General features: G+C 41.8%; 1 protein-coding gene across 1 annotated transcript; it reads right to left on the reverse strand.

Annotated features, from left to right (window-relative positions):
- dynlt5 (dynein light chain Tctex-type family member 5) lies at nucleotides 1–27,224 on the reverse strand. The gene is made up of 4 exons (XM_078561842.1): nucleotides 27,112–27,224; nucleotides 4,688–4,779; nucleotides 3,036–3,160; nucleotides 1–230 (listed from the first exon to the last, which is right to left on the reverse strand). The coding sequence occupies exons 1-4, from the start codon at nucleotides 27,222–27,224 to the stop codon at nucleotides 27–29; spliced, it is 534 nt and encodes a 177-aa protein (XP_078417968.1). The 3' UTR covers nucleotides 1–26.

The following is a 27,224-nucleotide window of genomic DNA, read 5'->3' on the forward strand; positions in this document are numbered from 1 at the left end:
TTTTCATTACATTGTACAGGCACATTTCACTCAAAGTACACTGCAAAAACATTAGCAACAGCAAAGAGAGATCGGTTACAGAAAGAGAAGGAGGAAAATGTGTCCGTGCTGGAATTCCAGAGACAGCGGCTGCCAATGCGGATGCTCTGTTCATTCAGCTGTCCAATATGGATTAAAACAATAATCTTGTATCGTGGAATCATGAGATCCTTTACTCGAGCTTTTATAACCTAAAAATGACAAGTATTATTTTACAGTAATTCATTAAATATACATTCGTCCAGCTTCTCTCCTCAAGCAACAATCCCCTTCGAAAAACTGATGACCAGCTTGTCCTGTGGTGTTTTTGGTGTTGCAATTCCCAACTCCAATTCCATTCATATAGTTTTCTTGAGGTATGTGAGCACTATGCTCTATCCTCTCTCCCATAGTGGATCACGGGATATCTTTTTTCAAGATTTTTTCCAGTGCTGTCATTAACTGGAGTACTAGAAGTTTTTAATTACCTCTGCCACTGAAAGTGGGCCAAGATAAAGTTTTTGCCCTTGTTTATTAGTCTGTCTACCTGTAAACAATATATCATGAAAACTAATGGACGGATTTCAACAAAACTTATTATGCAGATAGGGTATATCCTAAGGCAGAACTGATTAGTTTTTGGCAGAGGTATGGATCCAGATCCTGGAATTGTTTTTAAATGATCCATCTGGTAACAGGGGTAGATGGGGTGAATTGACGTAAAAAAAAATGTTGAGGGTTTTGTTTTTTTAAGAATGTTGTAGATTGTCTCAGCTGCTGTAGTGGAATTTGTTACAGCTGTCAAAATTTAAGCAGAGTTTTCAGAGCAGATTGTTGGATGTGGATTGGCCTGAAACCTCCTTTGTGAGATGGAAGCTCTTAATAAAAAGATATTGTTTTTTCAGTTTTGTATTTTCAGTGCATCAAACAGGCAGGGAAAAGCCTCAAGAGCTGTGTAATTGTAATAACATTCAGTTAACACAACGTGATGGAGTATGCACTCTACTGTGTGCCCTCTTCATCTGGTTTTCAACGAATTAATCTCACTGTGATTGATTTTATCTTATCTTGATTTTCACTATGATCCTATGAAGCAACACATAGGTTCTGTCTGGCCCTTCATCTAGTGGCACAGATGGAGAGATCCAGAAATCAGACAAATGAGTGGTGAAACCCATTCTACAATTCTTCAACGTGCTGAACCATCCTATCAATAAATTTTCTTCTTCCAATAAATTCCAAATATGCTGTCTATACACACTTCCCTCTCTCTTCATTGCTTGAAATCAAGAATCATCACTATGCTTCCTACTTCAATTTATTCTTTTCTGGAACTTCAACATTTTGCAACTCCTGCATTTTCTATTCCTGTACAATAAAAAGGCTTTCAAAACCCGAGTTTTCTAATACTTAATCACTGATACAAAGTTCAAAATTTTCAACCATGTTAATGCTATTTGCACTGGGCCTATGCCCTAGTCTAGTCAACTTTATAAAAACAGAACAGTTTTGAACCAGTAAATAGTAAAGGTGCTCTATGAGAAATATATTCTGTAGCTTGGCATTTAGTGGCTTTGAGAAAGAAGGACAGAGAGAAAGGAAGTGGATTTGAGGATTATTTCAATAAATTACAATTTAAAACAATACTTCACTGACAAAAAACATTGGAGTTTCTGAATCCCATGCTAGATGTTAATGCAGAAAAATGGAAACCTTGGATCAATATTTGTCATTGGTAGTCAATAACAGCATCTAAATTTACCCTGGAGTTATGTCTTTTCTCTTCAGCAAAACTTACCAAATATCTATTGCATTACCTAGAAGTGCATGTACCTTAGCTTTCTCTTAGACATGTAAAGATCCCACAGGCAACAAGTGAAGCTCACTTTGGATCATCAGAAAGAAGAAATCCTGAACATAATTTTCTGAAGATACTCATCTGCAGCCCCACCTGCCTCCTGCCTCACTTCTCCGTAGCAAGAGATGTCAAATGCCAGTGTACAAGACTGCCAATTTATGTTGAATTTTGGGCAGCGTTGTATTGTGCATTGAAACTTCTCCTGTAAGGGTCCCAGGTGAAATGAGATTAGAGTACAGTAGAGGCCTTTATCTCATCTGTGTGGGCTGGACTGAAACCTAGTTCTCAGGTGTGAACATATGATGTAACAACTGAGCCATTTAGCTCCTCCAACATAAGTTTTGTTTCTATCAAATTGTGTCTTGTTTTCAGAAAATTGTCGATGTACAGTTATAAATGCATGGGCTTTCAGTGACTGAATGACTTGGAGCTGCAGTAACCCATCCATAGAATATTGGAAATATTGACAAAAAAGTGAAAAGCTCTTTCAGCCAGAGAAGATAACAAACAGCATTAAGGCAGAGCATTTACAGGCCCAGTTATTAATGTATAGTTTTAATATGAACTTTTAGGGTTTATTACTAAAGCTTAAAATAATTAATTTTGATTACTGACAAGGGAAAATAGATGTTCACAAGAATAATTAGCAATACAGAGATTTTTCAGCTCAACGAATCTGTTCATTATTCACAAATTAATTGTCAACTTTTACATATATTTTCATCTAGCTATGTCCTGGTTTCATCTATAAAATTTATTTCGGTACCCTTCCCAAGACCTTATTCTATAAATTATCATTTTACTTCTGGCTTTCTAATTTCATACTTTGTCCACATCATGTCTAAACATTCTTAACTTTTGTATAATTTAACAATTCTCATATCCAGAAACATCTTTGTCATTTGCCACAATACCATTTCAAGGTCAATAATATCCAGCATGTCATACGGTAACTAGTTCTGCAAACAGTTACCCAGACGGTGTCTAACTGATAGAGCACACACATTTTCATTATTTTCATAAGCAAGCAAATACAACCTTTCTGAAACAATATCATACTTCAGGGTAATGTCTGCTTTCTCAACATTTAACAAAGATAGGGTGTGGAGATGAGGGGGGACAAGTTAGGGAGAGAAGCAAAATTTTAAATTTAACTTACTTCAGAGATGGTCTTAGTCATCTGCCTGCAGAGTTCAGGCTCATATTTCTCCTCCTGTAAGTAGCTTGCCAGGACATCTTTGAGAATATTGTTCACAGTGGCCCCTGGAAAATACTTTGTCGGATCTGGAAACAGGTATAACCTCTTTAAAATATTGGACAAACTAGATTGGTAACCAACATTATTTACATTATTGATTTAAAATTATAAATGTGAAGAAAAGTCTCGGGAACAAAAGGCTTGTTCAAAGTATCCCTAAAACGTCTATATAAAATGAAGTTATGACTATTAAAACTATTAAAAGTATCGTTGAAACTTTCTTGCAGAATTTGAGGTACAGCTCAAACCTATATTTCCCTCAGTCACATCCTTAGTAATATTGAATGCCAAGGGTATCTGCAAATTCCAGGTTTTCAGCACTGCTAGAACTAAGCTGAGAAGGGATGTGGTGAGAGAGAAGAGTTAATAACTTAAATGCCAATACCCATAAAGATATTAGAGTCATTAAAAAAAATTTAAATAATTTAAGACTAAAAAGCTGTTTAAATTTGATTTAAAGTTCGTGTCTTTCAGCTAGCTCAACAGATCTTAATATATGGAATCACATGAAAATATTGCAGGCTGTGTTTTTTTCCAATTTAGTAAAGGCTCATACCAAAATGTCACATTGTCGATTATCTTCCTCAAACAAGGAGGAGGAATTATTACATTTTCCTCATGCTGTGGTAAGGTTTGTGGCAAAATTCCTCCCTCTCCCTGTAGAGGCAGGTGCCTTAGATGCATTGGGAAATGAGCGACAACCACAATTTTGAAAGTTGTCAGTAGGTGGATAGAAGTTCCACTTTGTACCCATGGCCTCTCCAGGAATCTCAGAGCCAAGATCATTGCAAAGACTGGACAATTCCCTTCGCTAAGCTAATGTGGAAAATGAAAATGTCAAGGGTAATGACTGTACAGTGTTTGGAGTTGTATGAGGTGGATTTATGCTTACACTTACAAGTATAGAATTTTAATAAATTTTAATACTTTGCATATAAAAACCAGGTACAGTTGAATGTATCTGGAACAAAGACAAATGACTCAGACAATTAAACACATTTGTTGGGAGAAAGACGACTACAGTATTAATACATTTCCCTTAGTTCATACATTCCCCAAGAACCCTGGCTCAAAAAGTATCGCCATACAAACTTCAGGAAGAATGTTCCTGATGGCAACTGTGCCTTGGACAGAACGTTCTGACCAAAGAAACATGATCACTAGACCTTGCAGTCGATATTCTATTTAGACATGCAGGCCTGACTTAAATGTGAAGAACTTTTGTGGTTATATTTGTTTTATGAACTTACACCAGACTTAAAGGACAACTACTTTAAACTTGTAACAATTCTGAATTCGAATGACTGAAATGTTGAAAAAATGCCACAAAGTTCAGTGGGCTGGTCACCACTCAATTTTCTCCACAATGCATAACTAATGGTTTGTAGGCTTCACAATCTAGTGGGAACGGAGTTGCAATTATGAAACTTTGTTTAACAGAAATGCATTAAAAAAGTGAGGTTTTCATTAAATCTCTCCAGATTAGGATCATTTACTGCTTTTTGCATCATTAACTTGTGAAAAGCTCAAGAGGTTGACAAGCCTCAACTCACATAACTGATACGTGTTTTCCATTTGTAGTGTGGGACGTGGAATGTCGTCATGATGCCCTGGATCATCCATATAGGACACAGTACTCATGGAGCTGTTTAAAGAAAGACAATATGAGTGGGGAAGAACAAATACTTTATAAGAAAAACATAGATGAAGTTAACTTTTCTATTTTAAATTATGTTGCTCAAAAACAAACTGCGCACATATTTTGAATTCTTTGACTAATACAACAAAAAATAATATGAGGCCAAAAATTCACTTCAAGCACTGGGGCCCTGGTATAGAAGGAATGAATGCTCAGCACTGAAGGTAGAAATGCTAGAGTGCTAGAATCTTGCACACAAACTGTGCAAAAGGCATATTGAGACACTGGTCACTCAGTGCCAACTGCAAATGCACACTGCACTTAATGGTTGTGCATTTTTTTCTCTGGCCTGAACCTTCCATTAGGGCTATCTAGGTCACCTCTCCTTTAGGCTATGGTTTCAGAAGGCACATAGGTCACTGATGCATTCTTTACCATTGTCCTCCCCCTAAGAAAACATCCAGTCAAAGTGCCTGTACAATTCATCTTATTCCTGCAAACTTGGCATTAACTCAACATCATGAGAGATGCAAGGAGAATATTAAATATTCAAGTGAACAGATCACATTATTTTGGAAGGAGAGCCCATTTATAGATTAGGAGCAATGGTTCCAGCACAGTTGTTTCAGAACTAATTAGCCCCATATATCTGGAAAAAAGATGTACCCCAGATCAAAAGTTGAAACATTCAAAGTAATTGTAGTGTAGGCTCCCTACTGCATTGCAACAATAAATATTTCTGTATTCGGTCATGGCCATGTGAAACTGTAGGTAGGTCAAGGTACCTAAAGTTCAAAATGGCCTTTTTTGCTTTGACCCAAGGGCCTGTGCGTGCAACAATATACACGAGCAATGTTTCCTCTAAGCTCCGCATGTGTGCAAATAATCAGCATCACTAAGAGAAAAAGTATTAGGTAAACTAATGGGAATAAGGGCTGACCAGTTCCCTGGGTCATGGTCTGCATCCTAGGGTCTTAAAAGGAGTGGGTGCAGAGATAGTGGATGCATTGGTTGTAACCTTCCAAAATTTCCTACATTCTGGAAAGGTCCCAGTAGATTAGAAGATTGCAAATGCCACACCTCCCTTCAAGAGAAGAAGGGGACAGAAAGAAGGAAACTATAGGTCAGTTAGCCTAACATGGGGTCATTAGGAAGATGCTAGAATCCTTATTAAGGAAGTAGTAGCAGAATATTTGAGAAATCATTATACAGTCAAGCAGAGTCAATGTAGTTTTATGAAAGGAAATTTGTATCAAAGAGGAACAATAGATGTAGTCTATTTGGATTTCCAAAAGGTGTTCAATAAGGTGCCACAGAAAAGGTAACTACAGAAGATACGAGCTCATAGTGTTGGGGGTAATATATTAGCATGGATACAGGTTTGGCTAACTAGCAAGAAGCAGATTTCAGATAAATGCAGTAACAGTAAAGGTATCACTCAAACTACTTACAAACTCTCTCCTTTAAGATACGGTGCCTGTGAGTCTGCAGAAAAAAAATTAAAGGTGCTGCACATTGAAATAAAAGTGTGCAAAAAAGAAAATTTAGAGGGATTGTTGCACAAAAGATGGAATTAACGGAGCCTCAAAATAAGCACCTCCCCTTTCTTTACGCCACTGCCTATAAAGCTGCTTTCTGTAATTACAACCATTAAAACAGGCATCATGCAGCTGGAAATCTAAAAAGCTTAGTTTCCAGCCTCATCTAGTAACCTCACCAACAAAGTTACATCTAGTTTTTCTTCATTATGCATGGCCTGTTTTTTGAACTGCGTGGACCCTTTAAGATATGGTATGGTATGCACGTGTGCAGCTGCACGAAAATGGAACGTTTGTTGTGTGCAGCCCATTTGTTGCATTTTGCACCCATGCAATTTAGGGGAACACTGCTCTCCAGACAAAGTTAAAACAGCCATCTGCTTGGAAGGTTGAAATAATTGGGCTGAAGTTCCATAGCCTTGGGAACATCATCAATGGCAAGAATGGGACCCAGTTATGCTGAAATGCTGTGTGATCGAGAGTTTTAAAAATTCCATTTGAAGCGGAGTTGGACACATCTTGCACCTGCCATTTTCTTTGCAGAGGGGCTGTTAGAGGTGGAACTAGTGGGGTGACTTCATCCATTAGGCCAAAATTGGCCAGCTCTCTTACTCAGTGAGGTCACGGTGAAATTTTTGAAGTGAAGTGAATGGCCTCAGAAAAATGGTGTTTCTTGCTCCCCAAAATATGCCAGTTACCTTAGACTTCAGAACCCCGTTCCAAACACTGGGGTCATCTGTGGATATGGAGAAGGTTCCTCTTTACTTAGACCTGCACTGCCCTCCTGCACCCTGCTTCTTCCTGCTTTCTAAATCTATTTCTTATAATTAGTCCAACCTGAACCAAATAGTCTCACGGGCTGTATTTTTCCACCTATCAAAGACAATGAGAGACGTACAGTGGGTGGCTCCAACCAAAAAAATATTGTGAATCTGGCAGCACACTTAACCCAGGACTCTGCGCATAAGGCTGAAAATTTCAGGCCATGCGAGATGCAAGTTGCCTGCCCATGCTGTCTTTTGCAGTGAACGCAAGTGTTAAGGTAGAGCCTAAATCTGTATATTATAGAATAGTAATGACAAGATTTCAAAGGCTTAGATAAGATTGAGAGCATTGGGAAGGTAAGATGGTGTTATCTTGTGTTACCTGACCTGGCCATGTGCAGGGGTAAGGCGACTGGACAGATGGAAGTCCTTATTTCAATTGTGCTGCTCTGGAAAAGGTCAAGTATGCAAAAATACGAGATTTACCAGTAAATGATTTCTGAGCAATTCTGGCAAATGGCTGAGAGCAAACTGCTGCTCGCTTCCAGATAACACGCACGGAAATCACAGGAAGGGCATATTTTTAAGTCAAGTAGGTCTGGGTCTGATTTTTAACCAAAATTAATTAGAGGGATTATAAGCTAGCAAAGTTTAGAACTTAAAATTAAAATATTGGATCAAATATCCTTTACATTTCAAAGTTAATTATCTTACATTACAGACTGGGAGGCTAATCAAAAAATAGATGACAGTTATGTGCTCAAGATAACCCGAAAAAGCATTATGTCCAAATAATCATCTGGCATTAGGAAGACTTTAGAATAAAAATGTAGTTTTGACATGTTATTTACACAAATCAAATTTCCAGCTCAAATTTATGGCTATATTACCCTGGCCAATGCCAGGCATATCATTTAAGAAGTATCTGTTAAAGGTCATCTAAAGAAAATGGTGTAATCGGATAGAAACTAACTTTACAATACATTACATATTAAATTAATTTTTGTTACTGTTTGGGAAGACAAACCACAGAAAAATGTTGTCCTTTACAATGTCTATGACCAAGAGCATTGCCTAGCACCCAACCTATTTGAAGGCAACTGTCAATCCCACTCTGAAATTGACAACAAACAACTTCTCTCTCCAACTGTACGAATTAGCAGTGCGCATTCAATTGAGCACTTACACAACATGGGAGCTCAGATTGACAGTGCAGGAATAGGGAGACAAGATAAATATTAACCCCAGTTTAATCACTCCGTGACATTTTGCATTGGTATTTCAATGTGCTGGATCATGCTGACCCTACGTTTCACTGAAAAAAAGTGGCTATTTTTGCTTAAGTTGTTATGTATGTCCATTTCTCTGCAAAGGAGGGGAAAGAAACAAGCAGCATGAACTTAGGCTCTCCCATGCTTCCCAATAACTGCTTACTGAACATCTTTCACAGGGTTCGTGGAATGCCCTCAATAGTCAAGAAATTTTGTAGGCAGGAAGAGAAAGACGACAAAATCTAACTTCACAATCTACTCGGGGATAAAACATTATTAATATTTCACATTTGTTTGGAATGAAATCGAAAACGTAGTCATGCTTGGGAAATGTGAATTGAGAGTCCATTGGAGCAGGGTTCCACTTATTCTAATCTTCAATCCTTTGTGAACTTCTTCCAAAATATACTGACTCACTACCTTGAATATTCCTCTGTTTAAGACTGCTGAGCTGATTTTGCCATCAGCAACTCTCCCACAATGTTTCTGCATTGCTAGGTAATGGTGTGAAAGGTAGGCCATTGAAACAGCCATGATAAAAACAAAAATACCTGGAAAAACTCAGCAGGTCTGGCAGCATCTGTGGAGAGGAACACAGTTAATGTTTCGAGTCCGAATGACCCTTCAACAGAACTAAGTAAAAATAGAAGAGAGGTGAAATATAAGCTGGTTTAAGGAGGGGTGGGACAAGTAGAGCTGGATAGAGGGCCAGTGATAGGTGGAGATAACCAAAAGATGTCACAGACAAAAGGACAAAGACAATAAGTTATATAGATTTTTCTTTTCCCACCTACTTCCATTATTTTTAAATGTATTTCCATCCATTGTTTTATCTCTACCTTTTAGCCTATTTTGATCCCTTCACCCCCACCCCACCCCCACTAGGGCCATCTGTAACTTGCTCGTCCTGCTTTCTACCCTTAATTAGCACATTCCTTAGATAATATCGCCACCTTCAACACCTCTTTGTCCTTTTGTCTGTGACATCTTTTGGTTATCTCCACCTATCACTGGCCCTCTATCCAGCTCTACCTGTCCCACCCCCCCTTAAACCAGCTTATATTTCATCTCTCTTCTATTTTTACTTAGAAAAACATCTGTCGAAGGGTCATTCGGACTCGAAACGTCAACTGTGCTCCTCTCCACAGATGCTGCCAGACCTGCTGAGTTTTTCCAGGTATTTTTGTTTTTGTTTTGGATTTCCAGCATCCGCAGTTTTTTGCTTTTATTGAAACAGCCATGATGATGGGCTCAGTGAAATAATCTCCCAGATCAAAACTGCAGGAGTCTACCAATTGTGCTGGTTCAGGATGCTTCTTCAAATTGTGTTCATTTTCTAAGGCACACAGACACACAGGCATGTTTGTAAAGGTTTTGCCTTATCCAAAGAAACTGACCAGCATACACCAATGAAACTATTAAATAATTTAAGTATAGTCATTTTCAGTGATTTTAAATCACATTACTCATAACTGGAAATGTGTTAAAGCAATTTTCAGTTTAATTAAAACTGAACCAGGTTACCACTCAAGTACATTAAAGGAATATTTTTTAAATGGAAAGAAAAAGAGAAACAATATATTCTATTACACTGCTTGATTATGCTGGTTGTTGCAAGATTTTAAGCACTTTTTGGGCGGTTTCCCAATCACCTACAAAGCAGAAACCATAATCCCAGACATTCGCTTTTTGTGTAAGCTTTTTTTGTACTTATGTTACCTTGTTAGCCTTTAGGGAGAGGGGACTTTAATCTCCTACAGTAATACTTGACATTATCATTGTTTGTTTACATACCATAAAGTCAAATTACTTTACTTTTTCATTCGTTGCAGCTTCTGAAATGACAGTTACCATGCATTTCACCAGCACTTATTGCCAAGATAATGGACTACAGCGAATCAGCGGTCCTCTCTACCAAATTAGTGGCAGGAAAACAGCAATGGTGTTACTCAGAGCCTGAATATGTCCTATGAAGATGAAAAGGCAAAGATCTCCCAAGATTTATGCTAATTGGCTTCTCAATGTACACAGAGGGAGGTGGTGGCGCAGTGGCATTGTCACTGGACTAATATTTCAGAGTCCCAGTGTAATGCTCTGGGGATGCGGGTTAGAATCCCACCACAGAAAATGGTGAACTTTGAATTCAATAAAAATCTGGAATTAAAAAACTTATGATGACCATGAAACCATTGCCGATTGTCGTAAAAACCCACCTGATTCACTAATGCCCTTTAGGGAAGGAAATCTGTTGTCTTTACCTGGCCTACCTAGTCTGGTCATGACTCCAGGCTCACGGCAATGGGGTTGACTCTTAACTGCCCTCTGGCCAAGGGATGGACAATAAATCCTGGCCTAGCCAACAATGCCCACATCCCACAAACAAATAGATTTAAAAAAATCACATGATCCTGGGTCACGTCTGAGGCCAGAAAGATCAGTGCAAGTGTTTGAACCCTCTCCTGGAAAGATGTTTTAGGTGTCTCTTGTAGCCAGTTGGTGAGAGGTATAGACATTTGAGCAAATCATTCCAGAGAATGGGACTTAGGTGTCTGAATGCATGGCTGCAAGTGTTACAGCAGGAGGATGCAGATGATGTCAGACTCAGATAAACAAGAGCATTGGGAAGGGTTGTAGCTGGTAGAGTTAGAGTTAATCATGGAAGGCTAGAAATTTTAAATTTGAGGCACTGGTGGGTAGAAGCCATATGTATGTCATTGGGGTCATTATGAAGGATGGGAGGCCAGCACGGACACTATGTGGAAGAATCTAGTTTGGGCATGACAAAAACATGCATCAGGCTTTCAGTAGTACATGGGCTGAGGCAGGGTTGGAAGTTGACAATGTTACAGCTGGAAGTAGGTGGTTTTTGTTATTGAAAAGAAACAAGGCCCAAGCTCAGCTCAGAGTCAAACAGGTGACTGAAGGTGCAAACAGTTTAATTCAACCAGAGACAGCAGAGTCAGGGAGGGTGATGGAGTTGGTGATAAAGGGCACAATATTTGTGGTGGGGCCAAAGATAACAGCTATAGTCTTTTCAACATTTTACAAGATAATTTAAAGCCACATGACAGACAAACAGGATGACAGCAGAGAGACTAACAAAGTTTTAGTTTTAGATTTAAAAATAATGGAAATAGGTGGGAAAAGAAGAATCTATATAAATTATTGAAAAAAAGGGGAGGGGGAAGAAACAGGGTGCGGATGGGGGGAGGGGGAGTTTAAGATCTAAAGTTGTTGAATTCAATATTCAGCCCGGAAGGCTGTAAAGTGCCTAGTCGGAAGATGAGGTGCTGTTCCTCCAGTTTGCGTTGGGCTTCACTGGAACAATGCAGCAAGCCAAGGACAGACATGTGGGCAAGAGAACAGGGTGGAGTGTTAAAATGGCAAGCGACAGGGAGGTTTGGGTCTTTCTTGCGGACAGACCGCAGGTGTTCTGCAAAGCAGTCGCCCAGTTTGTGTTTGGTCTCTCCAATGTAGAGGAGACTGCATTGGGAGCAACGAATGCAGTAGACTAAGTTAGGGGAAATGCAAGTGAAATGCTGCTTCACTTAAAAGGAGTGTTTGGGCCCTTGGACGGCGAGGAGAGAGGAAGTGAAGGGGCAGGTGTTGCATCTTCTGCGTGGGCATGGGGAGGTGCCATAGGTGGGGGTTGAGGAGTAGGGGGTGATGGAGGAGTGGACCAGGGTGTCCCAGAGGGAACGATCCCTATGGAATGCCGCCAGGGGGGGTGAAGAGAAGATGTGTTTGGTGGTGGCATCATGCTGGAGTTGGCGGAAATGGCGGAGGATGATCCTTTGAATGCGGATGCTGAGGGGGTGATAAGTGAGGACAAGGGGGACCATATCATGTTTCTGGGAGGGAGGAGAAGGCATGAGGGCGGATGCGTGGGATATGGGCCGGACACGGTTGAGGGCCCTGTCAACGACCGTGGGTGGAAAGCCTCGGTTAAGGAAGAAGGAGGACATGTCAGAGGAGCTGTTTTTGAAGGTAGCGTCATCAGAACAGATGCGACGGAGGTGAAGGAACTGAGAGAATGGGATGGAGTCCTTACAGGACGCGGGGTGTGAGGAGCTGTAGTCGAGGTAGCTGTGGGAGTCGGTAGGCTTGTAAGGGATATTGGTGGACAGTCTATCATCAGAAATTGAGACAGAGAGGTCAAGGAAAGGAAGAGAAGTGTCAGAGATGGACCATGTGAAAATGATGGAGGGGTGGAGATTGGAAGCAAAATTAATAAATTTTTCCAGGTCCCGACGAGAGCATGAAGCAGCACCGAAGTAATCATCGATGTACCGGAGAAAGAGTTGTGGGAGGGGGCCGGAGCAGGACTGGAACAAGGAATGTTCCACATACCCCATAAAGAGACAGGCATAGCTGGGGCCCATGCGGGTACCCATAGCCACACCTTTTATTTGGAGGAAGTGAGAGGAGTTAAAGGAGAAATTGTTCAGTGTGAGAACAAGTTCAGCCAGATGGAGGAGTAGTGGTGGATGGGGATTGTTCGGGCCTCTGTTCAAGGAAGAAGCTAAGGGCCCTCAGACTATCCTGGTGGGGGATGGAGGTGTAGAAGGATTGGACATCCATGGTGAAGAGGAAGCGGTTGGGGCCAGGGAACTGGAAATTGTTGATGTGACGTAAGCTGTCAGAGGAATCACGGATGTAGGTGGGAAGGGACTGGACAAGTGGAGAGAGAAGGGAGTCAAGATAATGAGAAATGAGTTCCGTGGGGCAGGAACAGGCTGACACGATTGGTCTGCCAGGACAGTTCTGTTTGTGGATTTTGGGTAGGAGGTAGAAGCGGGCCGTCCGAGGTTGGGTGACTATCAGGTTGGAAGTTTTGGGAGGAAGATCTCCAGAGGAGATGAGGTCAGTGACAGTCCTGGAAACAATGGTTTGATGTTCTGTGGTGGGGTCATGGTCCAGGGAGAGGTAGGAGGAAGTGTCTGTGAGTTGACGCTCAGCCTACGCGAGGTAGAGGTCAGTGCGCCAGACAACAACAGCACCACCCTTGTCAGCGGGTTTGATGACAATGTTGGGGTTGGACCTGAGAGAATGGAGTGCAGTAAGTTCAGAGAGAGACAGATTAGAATGGGTGAGAGGAGCAGAGAAATTGAGACGGCTAATGTCACGCCGACAGTTCTGTACCTTGAGTTTCCTGCCATCCATTCTTAATTAGCACTTTTCTTAGATAATATCACCACCTTCAACACCTCTTTGATCCTTTTGTCTGTGACATCTTTTGATTATCTGCTCCTATCACTGCTTGCTTGTCCCTACAACCACCCCACCCTCAACTTCTCTCTCCCCCCGCCCCCCACCTTAGACCAGCTTATATTTCACCTTTCTCCTAACTATACTTCAGTTCTGCCGAAGGGTCATGAGGACTCGAAACGTCAACTGTTTTCTTCTCCACCGATGCTGCCAGACCTGCTGAGTTTTTCCAGGTAATTCTGTTTTTGTTTTTGACAGCAGAGAGGTTTGAAAGATAAAGATCGGCAACGTCAGTGTACATTGTGGAAGTTGACCCAATGGCTGTGGATGATTTCACTAAAGGAGCAGCATGTACATGAGAAAGGTGAAGAGGCCAATAATAAATCCTGGGTGACTCAGGAAGAAGGAGAAACATTGCTAGAGATGCTCAGACTACAATTGCAAGCAATTTCCCCCAATTCAACTTTAATGTTTGATGTTCTATTGTATTTTAGATAACTGTTACAGTATGCTATGTTTGCATCCCAATGTAGAAAAGTCACGACATGGGATACAGAATATGGTTTTAAGTTTACGCTTGCTGAAGATAATTGAGAAATGAATTGATGAAACGAGGACAATATTGTGATACAGATGGCCTTTATGATCTTCTTAATTGTGAACATAACAAGGGAAAAAAGAAATCAGGGGTGAGTAAAGGCAATTCAGCACTTCCTATCTCATCTCTCCACTACATTAACTCCCTCATCACAACAGCTAATTGTAATTTGTTTCTATTATCTTTCTCAGTCAATATTTACAAACATTTATTATGCTTGAGGATATTTTTTCAGACATCCATTCTAAATTTACTACCATTTATGTCTTCTGTCCATACACTTAACATGGTAATGTTCCAAACAAGTTCACAATAAAACAAAACAAATGCAGGCTACCAGAGTAATCAGAGGCTGCTGCCTTCTGCAAAGGGCATTTCAATATACAAAAGGCTTACATTTTCTATTTAAAACAGCTCAGAGGGGGAAATACTGTGAAGTGGTAACAGGATAGTGGTTCATAATGTCCAGCATGTGCCTTGGCAGAAATCAGCTGACTTTGAAAGATAATGCAAAGTTACACATTAGTGGCAATGCTGACATGTAATACATAGCGCATTGGAACTCTCACAGTAGTCAAGGGCCAGAATGTCAGGCAGTAACAACAATGAACAAACTGTTTGGCCGCCCATCTGGTGCCGAGATGTTCTTCTGTTCAACTACCAGCCAAACAAGCAAAGTCACAGAGAGGGGGTTGACTCGACTGAATGGTGCCTGCGGGCTAACGTGAACTTTCTGGAGCAGCACTTTTCTCGAAATGCTGTTTTAAATGGATACCTTTTATCTGGAGCACTGCTCAGGTACCCCAGAAACACTGAGGATCCATCATTTACTAGAACCCATAATAAATTTAGTGCACAAGAGAAGCTTTGGGGTTGTAATCTATCCTACACTCCACCTGATATTTGTTCTTACTGAAGTCAATCCAAGCAAACCTCTGGCAACGTGTACAACAGGCTTTCAATTTGCTTTTGTCTGTTTTGTACGTCTGCCAAAGGCCAATGTTACCTCCCCACCCTTGTTTCTGAGCATCACAGGTGTTTCAGCAGTGCAATATAACATGGGGCTGAATTTTGCTGTCGGTGAGCAGGGGCGGGGCCCGCTCGTCGACGCATAAAGTGAAGTGGGATGACGTCAGGTGGAACCCCCGAGGTCATCCCGCCCTATTTAAATTTTCAGGAAGGCGGGGGCACAGCAAAATCAGCTGCGGGCCCGCCGACCTGTCAATGGCCAATTGAGGCCATTGACAGGATCATTGAGACAATTAAAGGACCTGCCCATCCAACCTTAAGGTTTGTGGGCAGGCCAGGAGCCCCGGCGGGCAATAGAAAAAACATGAAACCTCATCCACCAGCGGGATGAGGTTTCATGTAGGGGTTTAAAAAGTTTAATACAGTTTTAGTGTAAATTATGAATATGTCCCATCTCATGACATTTTTTTTTTCTATTTTTAACGTTTTTAAAAGTGTCAGTGATCTCCCTGAGGCAGCACTTAGCATGCGCACGAAAGAGCACACTCTCGGTTTTGGGGAATCCCCCCCCCACCCGCACAGGAAGCGCATAGCGCTTCCCGTCGGACGTCACGCTGGGCGGGACTTAATTGGCCCGCCCATGTAAAATGGCGGTGGGGCCCGCTTCTCCGGTGGGGATCGTCTCCCCACCCGCCGGAGATTGGGTCGGGCCCGCCTGCCCAGCAGGCAGAAAATTCTGCCCATGGTGTGTGAAGTAGACGCTGAACAGAGCTCACGCTTTAGTGACTCAAGATGGGAAATTGGTGGTCATGAGATCCCAAACTGAACATGTTGCACTTTCTTTCTCATCCATCTTTTTCTAAGTCATATTTACTACTGTCCTTCTTTGTAACTCAAAACATATGTCTAGTCAACTTCAAAACCCTATCTTTGGGCAATAAAATCATCAACCGATGGCAGATGCCATGGCGAAACCCAAATACAAAGCTTAGCAATAGTTAAAGGCTATGTGTAAAAATATACAATAAACCTTGAGATCAGTCATGAACAAGAGAAAACTGCCTGGGAATCCCTGGATTAGCAGCTCAATATATTATTCTTACAAAGCCAGTGCATGAAGAAATCTTCAGCAATGCCAATGAAGTTTCACTCCTTTTGGAGAAAACTTAGGTAGGGTTTAAAAATAGATTATTGATGTAATTTTACATTCATGCAAAATGCTTGCGCACACATGCATGCTTTGGGCATGTCAGCGCTTCATGGGTCATCAACAACCTGAAACATTAACTCTGTTTTTCTCCACAGATGCAGCCTGGCCTCCTGAGTATTTTCAGCATTTTCTATTTTAATGATAGCCTTTCTGAACAAGCAGACATAGATGGATCATAAGACGTAGGAGCAGAAGTAGGCCATTCGGCCCAATGAGTCTGCTCTGCCATTCAATGAGATCATGGCTGATCTGAATAATCCTCAACTCCACTTTCCTGCCTTCCCCCCACAACCCTGGATTCCCTTACTGATTAAAAATCTGTCCCTCTCTACCTTGAATATATTTAACGACCCAGCCTCTACAGCCCTCTGAGGTAAAGAATTTCACAGATTCACTACCCTCAGAGAGAAGAAATTCCTCCTCATCTCTGCCTTAAATGGGTGGCCCGTTACACTGAGATTATGCCCTTTGGTCCTAGACTCTCCCACAAGGGGAAACAATCTCGCAGAATCTACCCTATCTTACATGTTTCAATAAGGTCCCTCCTCATTCTTCTAAACTCCGAGTACAGGCCCAACCTACTCAACCTCTCTTCATAAGAAAATCCCTCCATACCCAGGGTCAACCTAGCGAACCATCACTGGACTGCCTCCAATGCCAGTACATCTTTTCCTTAGATAAGGGGTCCAAAGCTGTTCACAGTATTCTAGAGGTGGTCTAACTAGTGCTTTGCATAGTTTTAGCAAGACTTCCCTATTTTTATACTCCATTCCCTTTGAAATAAAGGCCAACATTCCAGTTGCCTCCCCTATTACCTGAACCTGTATGCTAGCTTTTTGTGATTCATGCATGAGGACCCCCAAATCCCACTGTGCTGAGATTTTCTGCAGTCTTTCTCCATTTAAGTAATATTCAGCTCCTCTATTCTTCCTGCCTAAGTGGATAACCTCACATTTTCCCACATTATATTTCATCTGCTAAGTTTTTGCCTACTCAATTAACCTGTCTATATCCCTCTATAGACTCTTTGTGTCATCCTCACCACTTGCCTTCCCACCTATTTTTGTGTCATCCGCAAACGTGGCGACAATACATTCATTTACCTTATCTAAGTCATTAAGATATATTGTAAATAATTGTGGCCACAGCACTGATCCCTGTGGCACTCCACTAGTTACAGATTGCCATCCAGAAAATGCCCCCCTTATCCCAACTCTGTCTTCTATTAGTTAGCCAATCCGCTATCCATGCTTATATACTACCCCCAACACCAAGGGCTCTTATCTTAAGTTGCCTTATGTGCGGTACATTATTGAAAGCCTTTTGGAAACCCAAATATATTACATCTACTGGTTCCCCTTTATCTATCCTGCTAATTACTTCCTCAAAGAATTCTAATAAATTTGTCAGGCATAACTTCCCCTTCATGAAGCCATGCTGACTCTGCTTGATTAGATTATGCATTTCTAAATGCTTTGCTATTACATCCTTTGTAATAAACTCTTAACGTTTTCCCAATGACGGATATTAAGCTAACTGGCCTATAGTTACCTGATTTTTGTCTCCCTCCCTTTTTGAATAAGGGTGTTACATTGGCAGTTTTCCAATCCTCTGGGACTTTTCCAGAATCTAAGGACTCTTGGAAGATTACTACCAGTGTATCCAATATCTCTGTAGCTATTTCCTTTAATATCCTAGGATGCAACTCATCAGGTCCAGGGGACTTATTGGCCTTTAGCCCCATTAGTTTCCCTAGTACTTTTTGTCTACTGATAATTATTGTATTTATTTCCTCCCCATCTCTTGCCCCTTGATTACTTAGTATTTTTGGAATGCTATTAGTGTCTTCTACCGTGAAGACTGAAGCAAAGTATTTATTCAACTCCTCTGCCATTTCCTGGTTCCCCATTATTATTTCTCCAGCCTCATTCTCTAAGGGGCCTATATTCACTTCTGTCTCTCTCTTCCTTTTTATATATTTAAAGAAGCTCTTACTGTCGGTTTTTATATTACTTGCTTTTCTTAATGTTTGCACACCGTCTCTTCCTGTCAAACTCTGGGCATCGTTGCCCAAATAGCTGTTCTGCAATGCTGCCACATCCTTTTGCTTTGTCAGCATATGTATCCTCTCTCCAGAACCCTCCCCCCTCTATTTAGTTTAAAGCCCTATCTACAGCCCTAGTTATTTGATTTGCCAGGACACTGGTCCCAGCATGGTTTAAATGAAGCCCGTTTCTTCTGCTCCAGTACTGACGCCAGTGCCCCATGAACTGAAACCCATTCCTCCCACACCAACCTTTGAGTCATGAATTTAACTCCTTGACTTTATTTATCCTATGCCAGTTTTCCCGTGGCTCAGGTAGTAATCCTGAGAATATTACCTTGGAGGTTCTACTTTTTAATTTAACTCGTAACTGTTCAAATTCTTTCAACAGAACCTCCGTTCTAGTCCTATCAATGTTGTTGGTACCAACGTGGACAACAACAACTGAATCCCTCCCCTCTCACTCCAAGTTCCTCTCCAGCACTGAGGAGATGTCCTTGACCCTGGCACTGTGTTGGAGGCAGCTGAGGAAGTCTGCAGCAGCAGTGGTGTTGTCCCTTGAACCTGTGCCCTGAGGGGTTCCAGGAACTCAGTGGCATAACACTTTTAGGTGCAAAGGCCGACACCCAGCACTCTCTTGCACAACACTGCTTAGCCAACAGACTTTGCTGCTCCACTCATTGCAGGTACCTCATCACATCCTCATCTGAACAACCAACAGTCATACTTGCCCTCATTTTGAGCCACCTCACACCCATGCCTCACAGTGGCCCTCCACAAATCTAGCCTTTCCCCCACAATACATTTCTCACATTCACCACTCTGCTTTGATTCATTGCAGAAGAGAGTGCAGAACTTTGGGGAGAGGCAAAGAACTGGAGGTGAACCTACACCAAAGCCACCTTGATCGCATTGGAGGTCTCCCTGGAGATTGGCAGGGTGGCACACACACCAAACATTGGTGATGGGAAGTGAGGATGGCCCAGAGACCTGATGACAGCATTAGATAATATACTGCCACTCTGGTACTTCAGAGTCACTCATGTTGAATCAATGCCACCACGAACAGAAATGTTATGACATGCACTATCCTGTGCTTGAGCCAATTCTCAACGTCAGCAATAGCTAATGTTCTTCATGGATGACAGCAGAGCTGATGAGGGACTAGGCCAAGATGTCTTCAGAGAAGAATGAGAGGATGCATCATCACATGGCACTTACAAAGCCTCCATCAGTGCAGATAGATACAAACACCTTAGTGGCTACTAGAGTAGCGTTTAAGTTGTCACGTGGTGAGGCACACATCACAATGTGAGCAGCTGCAGGTGCTTGAGACAGGGACTGCAGTGGCCAGGCCATCTTGGAGAGAGCAGGATACTCCAAGCTCTGCTCAGGGGAACGTAGATGCTAAGCCTCAGGGTCATCCACGAAAAGGGAACTTGTGGAGCAGGCACAACAAATGGGTGTCTTTCTGTCTGCATCAAGAGGCAGTGTGCACCTGGAGAGAGATTGGTGGAGTTGGAGTTGAGCTCTGGCATGAGTGCTATGATGTCTCAGACATTTACACCGATGTCCATCTCCATGGAAAGAATGCCACCTGCATGGAGAATCAGGTCACCGAATGCGTGCTGGTCTACACCAATTTCTTGCACATTGTGACTGCTATTTTACACAAGATGGAGCAAAGCCCTTGCCTTGGAAGTTCAACATCTAAATGACATGCAGCCAAGTGTTTTCCAGATTTTAGCTAGCAGGGAAGTGTAGGCGGGCCATGAGAGGGACGATGGAGAAAGGGCACTTGGCAGTGAGGACGCTTCTCATGGAATTCCCTGCACCTCACCCCCCACCACCTTCCCCCCAACCCAAGACAAAACTGCACATGTTGCCTCCTATCTAAATGACCAAATCTGCCCAGTGCAGGTGCAGGTCCCCTCACAGACTCCAAAATCAAGAGGACGCCCAGCACAGGAATCTCACCTGTCCAAGCAGGGCAATAAGCAGCCTGCCTTCAGGGGTCACAGCATCTAGGAGCAAGAGGAAGCGACTAAGAAAGACTTATAGTTGTACAAGGGAAATCAGTTGAGTGTGTATACTAATGTTATGCTGATATTTATTTTAAAGAATGAAATATTTTACTTGAAGTTCACATTCTCCTGGCCTTTCTTTGGTTGCACCTACCAATCACCCTCAACCGTAACTTCAGTTGAAAAGCTTTTTAAGAGGAGGAAAGAGTGGGAATGTGAAGGTTGGCTTGTTGACTGTTGAAATCAATTGTGTCTGGGTTGGGGAGGTGCACACAGGGTTTCTGTCAGGTGGCCTCACACACACAGTAAGCAAAGTCTGCCTAGATAAATCTGCTGTGGGCCTCTCTGGCAGTCAGGTATACTGCAGGCACCAGGGGCACATCTGGCTCCTCCACCTCGCAGGATGCCAGTTGTTCTGCACCTTCCATTCTTTTCTACAGCACAATGTTATTAAGGCATAACACATCATTCTAGAGACCCTTGATGGGACACACTGAAGGGGGCCTCCAGATCTGTCGAGACACCTGAAGTGCATTTTGAGCAACTCAATGGTTTGTTCTATTATTGCCCTTGTGGTCATGTCGCTCCTATTGTATCTCTTCTCTGGTTTTTTGGCGGGGTTCCTTATAAGAATCATCAGCCAGGTCTTTAGAGGGCAGAAGCTAGCTGCTGAGGCTGTGGGGAGGGGCAAAAACCCACAGATGATGTGACTGCCCCTTGGAATCACAGCAGCTTTCTGGATATCTAGCACATACATGCATGATCACCTTCCAGTGATCACAAACCAACTGGGGAAGTGGAATTGATGAAGACTCCTGTCTGATCTGAGATTGTGATCAACTACTTCCTGCACCTGTGAGAACCCAGCCACTGGCTTCACCTGTAGCAAAGTGCACATCATTGAGGGCCTTGGAAAACACAGCATCGGTAACCTGGGAGATGCACTTATGGTTAGCAGCTTGAGATCATAGAGATGTCACCAGCAGAAAGAGCCAGAGGTGAAGACATTCAGGCTGTGGTGACGTTGATGGCCACTGGCAATGCATTGCCATCTGCCCCTCTTGGAAGGAGGTCTTATTCCAGTAGGCTGCAGATGTCTGCATGACCTGCCACAATAGCCTAAGTCTCTTGAGGTGCTGTTGCTCTGACATGTTGAAGGAGCTCACCCTCTATCTGTAGATCCTGTGCTAGGGACTACTGCCTTCTTTGAAATGCAGTTCTCTGTCCACCCCTTCTGTCCTGAGTGGCACATGGCTACAGAAAAGGCAACTGCTGTTGGTATTGCTGCTGCTCCTGTTGCTGTTGCTGGTGGCGTGACTGCTCTTCAAGAGGTCCAGGCTACTGCTGTATACGTTGCTCCCACGCTGCAGTGAAGGTTGACAGTGAGGAAGTTGAGATGAAGGTGAGTATACTGCAAAGCACTTGAAAATAACTCCAAAAAGTTAAAATTGACACTCAAGGTAGTGATTTCAGGCTCTATGAACAAATCCTGCAAGCACAAGTCTTTCACAGTAAATGGCCACAAGCTTAGTGATTTCACTCTTTACAGTCTTTCCCAGTACTCCGATTTCAATGCGGCACTTGCCTGGTTGATCTCAGTGAGATGCAGAGAGCTCAGGGAAGCAGTGGCCTGGCTATTAAAGTCAGAATGGAGGGCTGAATTCTCAATCTGCTTTAATATTTTAAAGACTTACCTGACAGCTGTGTGCAGATTTTCTGCTCACCTGCAAATCAAACCTGGAAATGGGCAGGATCTTGTCAGCTTCCCAATCCAATGTCACTCCAGGGATCTAACCCTACGCCTGAGCCTGTCTCTCTTATACAGTTAAAATTCTGCCCACACTTACACATTAAATTTCAAGTAGTAAATAGAGTAAATACAGCACAGAAACAGGCCCTTCAGCCCATCGTGTCTGTGCCGGTCATCAAGCACCTATCTATTGTAATCCCATTTTCCAGCATTTGGCCTGTAGCCTGTATGCTATGACATTTCAAGTGCTCATCTAAATACTTCTTAAATGTTGTGAGGGCTTCTGCCTCTACCACCCCCTCAGGCAGTGTGTTCCAGATTCCAACCGCCCTCTGGCTGAAAATTTTTTCTCAAATCCCCTCTAAACCTTCAGCCCCTTACCTTAAATATATGCCCCTGGTTATTGACACATCCACTAAGGGGAAAAGTTTTTTCTTATCTATCCTATCTCTGCCCCTCATAATTTTGTATACCACTATCAGATCTCCCGTCAGCCTTCTCTGCTCTAAGGAAAACAACCCTAGCCTATCCAGTCTCTCTTCATAGCTGAAATGCTCCAGCCCAGGCAACATCATGGTGAATCTCCTCTGCACCCTCTCCAGTGCGATCACATCCTTCCTATAGTGCGGCAACCAGAACTGCACACAGTACTCCAGATCTGGCCTTTATACAGCTCCAACATAACTTCTCTGCTCTTATGTTCTATGCTTCGGCTAATAAAGGCAAGTATCCCATATGCCTTCTTAACCATCTTATCTACCTGTGCTGCTGCCTTCAAGGGTCTATGGACATGTACACCAACGTCCCTCTGATCCTCTGTACTTCCTCGGGTCCTACCATTCACTGTGTATTCCCTTGCCACTTTTGGACTAAACAAGGAAAAGATACAAGTATGTTTAAATGTTGAAGACCTAGGAACATTGGAGGTCCAAAGAGAAATAGGAGTCCATTACATTTTAGTGATCTATTTTAGTAACCTACATGATCAGTCACACAAAAAAAAATCAAGACTAATTGAATGTTGATCGTTATAACTAGAGGGCTTGAACATAAAAGGAGAGGGAGGTTCGCTACAACTATACAAAGTCCTGCTTAGACCATGTTTAGAGTACTATGTAGAGTTCTGAGCACTGCACCTCAGTAAGTATATATTTGCCTTGGGAGGAGTTCAGTGCAGATTCACCAGAAGGTTACCAGGTTCCAAGAATTAAATTATGAGGGATGACATAAACGAGGCTTGTACTCCCTGGAATATAGAAGATTAAGGAGTGATTTCATTGAGGTTTGAGGATTTGGTAAGAAATTGTTAAGGGACAGGGGTACATATATTTATAATCAGAGCCAGGCCATTCAGGAGAGAAACTAGGAACACTGCTTCATGCAAAGGAGTGTAGAAGCGTGGAAATCTCACAAAAACAGTACATGCTAGTTCAATTGATAATTTAAAATCTGAGATTAATAGATTGTTGCCAGATAAGGGTATAAAAGGATACGGAGCCAAGTTAGGTGAATAAAGATCTCACTGAATAGCAGAACAGGCTTGAGGGGCTGAATGGCTTATTCCGATTCCTGTGCTCCTCTACTGTTGAGGTAAAAAAAGGCAATACTGGCCTGGGAATACAATCACCTACAAGTTCCCCTCCAAGTCACAAATCATCCTGTCTCAGGCATATTTCATCTTTGCTGGGTCATTAGCCTGGAATTCCCTGCCAAACGCCATTGTGAGAACACCATCACCAGAATGACATCTGAGACCAGCTAAGGCTAGGCTGGCAGCCTTGTTAGTGTCATCTACATTTCATAAACTGAAAGGCAAATATAAGGAACTAAAACATTTACATTTGGCTGCACTTCCTGCGTACAAAGTAATGTTACCTTTTGTTGTGTTTCTGTCACAGTCTTGTATCAACTTTTTCACTACAAATATCTAGGTCTAGATTTACATTGGAAACTGCCAATGTAAACATGTCATACTGTAATGATACCCTCCTGTTAGTGATGGTACACAGAGCTCCATTAGTTTCAACCTTCAAATAATTTAATTTCATTATATGCCTCAAATCAAATTGTACAAAAATAATTCATATATAAACTGGGTAGTGCTAACCTGGCTTAAAAAATGTATTTTTCTGTACTGGCATTTGTATTTTCAAAAAGTGTTATTGTAACAAACTATTTATTCTAACATTTATAGGTTCACTGGGATTACTTTAGGAGTTATTTAACCTTGACAAATTTTCTTGATGGGGAGGAAGCTGTCATGAAGATTCACTAATTCACAAAGATGGGTATTTGCATTTGAAATTTTCACATGGCCACACTGTAGCAATTTTTAAAAACTTCAATCTCAGTAAAGTGCGAAGTTGGATAAGCAATTGCATTTATATAGTGCCTTTCATTACCTTAAGAAGGACCGAAGAACTAATAAGCTACTTATGAAGTGTGGTGACTGTTGTAATTTAGGGAAATGCAGCTGCTAGTGTGTGCACAGCATGGACCCACAAACAGCAATGAGGTAAATGACCAGAAAATCTGGTTTAGTTGATTGAGGGATAAACGTTTACCAGAACATTGCAAGAACTCACCTGCTTTACTTCAAATAATGCCATGGGATCTTTTATGTCTACCTGACTGGCAAGATAGCACCTTGAATTAATTTCTTAACTGAAAGGCAGCCCCTTGGACAGCATATAACTCCTTTATTATTATGCGGTTGTATCATTCTCGATTGTATACTCAAGTCCCCGGTGTGGCTATGAGGCCAAAATGTAGGATACTTGAAGTCTAATGAATTCTGTCATTAATCCTGCAACTCTCTGAACTGCTGTCAAATCTCATCCTCAACACCTTTCCAATTACTTGGTGATCTATGGTGTACTCCAAATATGAAAACTGATTGCTTCTTACTTCATAACTTAACCCAGATAAACTCTATCTTAGGGTCACTATCATTGAAACTTTTCCTTTCAGTGCTTTCACCTGTTTGTTCCCTGTTCTGTCTCTTGAAAATTTTACAGCTAGAAGTACTTAGATCCCAGCCACACCCACAGCTGATACTGAGTTACTGTCATGGCTATGTCATCAGGTGACCTAGGGATAGTCAGTCAGCTGAAGAATAAAAATAGTTTACAAAAATGTTTTGTAAGTTTTTTAGTGATTTAATTTCCTCATTTTTTAAGTTCCAAATTGCACTCAATCCTGAGGTTATCAAGCTCCAATCAAATGCAGCTGAAAGCATTTTGAACATTTTCTTTGGGAATACTTGATTTGATCAAGTTCTGTTTTACTGATAGACTTTGATTGCACATCTTAGCTATTGAGCTGTAATTTGATGAATATAAAATAAGAGAATTAAAAAGTATATGCTAAATTTGGTCCAAATAAAGAATTGAGTGGCTGGAGCCAGACACAGAAATACATGTGTTTGCATTATTTTTATATTACACATAAGTAGAAGTGAAGTCATTGATCCTTAAGTTTCATTCCTTCACATAGTAAACATTCCCCAAAACATCTGAAAAGTCTCAAAACTTCTACTATTTGCCACCCCATCCCAATGCTCCCATAACCAAAAGACCATTGCCTCATGTGAATCCCTCTCAACTTCTAAGCTCCAACTCATTATAACCTGTAGTCTCAATACCTAGTTTCCCCTACATAGTGCTTCCTGGCCCAAGGATCTGCTAGTCTGATGTCCCACATTTTCTATCTTACTGCTTGTATCCTTTCCACTATCCAGTATCATCCTTCCAACATTCCAAACCACCCAACCCCCAATATTCAGTATTACTATATGGCTCCTGCCCACCTGTTGCTTGTAATATTCTCCCATCATCTTCCTGTGTATCATGGGCTTTACGTATAGGTCTGTCCAGCATCTTCAAGGTACAAGTTAGGGACGTGATGGAATACTTTCTACTGGATGAGTGCGGCTCCAACAACACTCTAGAAGCTCTGCACCATCCAGGACATAGCAACATGTTGATCAACACCCCATCCACCACCTTAACCACTCCCTTCACCACCGACACACAGTGGCAGCAATGCGTACCATCTACAAGATGCACTGCAGCGACTCACTAAGGGTCCTTAGACAGCACCTTCCATCTAGTGGCAACCACTACCATCTAGAAGGACAAGGGCAGCTGATGCATGAGAACACCACCACTTGCAAGTTGCCCTCCAAGCCACATACCACCCTGACTTGGTAATATATTGCCGTTCCTTCACTGTTGCTGGGTCAAAATCCTGGAACTCGCTTCTTAACAGCACTGTGGTGTACCTACACCACATGGACTGCAGCAATTTAAAAGGGCAGCTCACCACCACCTTTTCAAGGGCAATTAGGAACAAGCAACAAATGCCAGCAATGTCCTCATCCCATGAAAGAATAAAAATGTAAGAATTAAAAATGAGAACAGAACTAAACAAATCTAATAATTGAAAACTGACAATAAAAAAATGTGGGTGTGTTAAGAAATTTGACTTATTCAATCATTAACATTATCTAAGTCACTGACTTATCTTGTATGAAACAGTTCATCCTCCAATTCACCACAGGCAGCACCATGGGAGATTGGCTTCCATTAGTACAAAGGTCAATCTACTTTCCTTTGGCTTCCCTGTCTGTCACAAGTATTACATTGAAATTTGTGTGTCACACTTCAAAGAAAAGTAACTAAGGACTTCTCTAGGAATGGTATGAAGATGTCTAGTGTTTATTTAATAGCATTTAGATAACCTGAGTGGAACACTGATATCCTTTTGCACAGTAACAATCTGAACAGTTTGACGCTTTCCCCAGTGACAGGTTTCAAATTACTTTACTGTCAAAGGTTGAAGGTGTGCTATTCCACAAAGTGAGAGAGTAAAGGGAGACCTAAATAAGGATGCAGCAAAAGGGAAAAACTACCTTAAAAAGAGACTACTCAGCATCAAAAATTTTTAAAACAGATGACTCACTCCTTTTGCTTTTTCATGTTTTCCTTTGCTTTAACGTCATAGCTGCTCAGCGATGAAAAGCTGCCTGTCTTTTTCAGTAAGCGAGCTGCCTTGTCTTTTGCAATGTCAGACAT

Source organism: Cetorhinus maximus, chromosome 17 (genome assembly GCF_964194155.1).
Source record: "Cetorhinus maximus chromosome 17, sCetMax3.hap1.1, whole genome shotgun sequence".
NCBI lineage: Eukaryota > Metazoa > Chordata > Chondrichthyes > Lamniformes > Cetorhinidae > Cetorhinus > Cetorhinus maximus.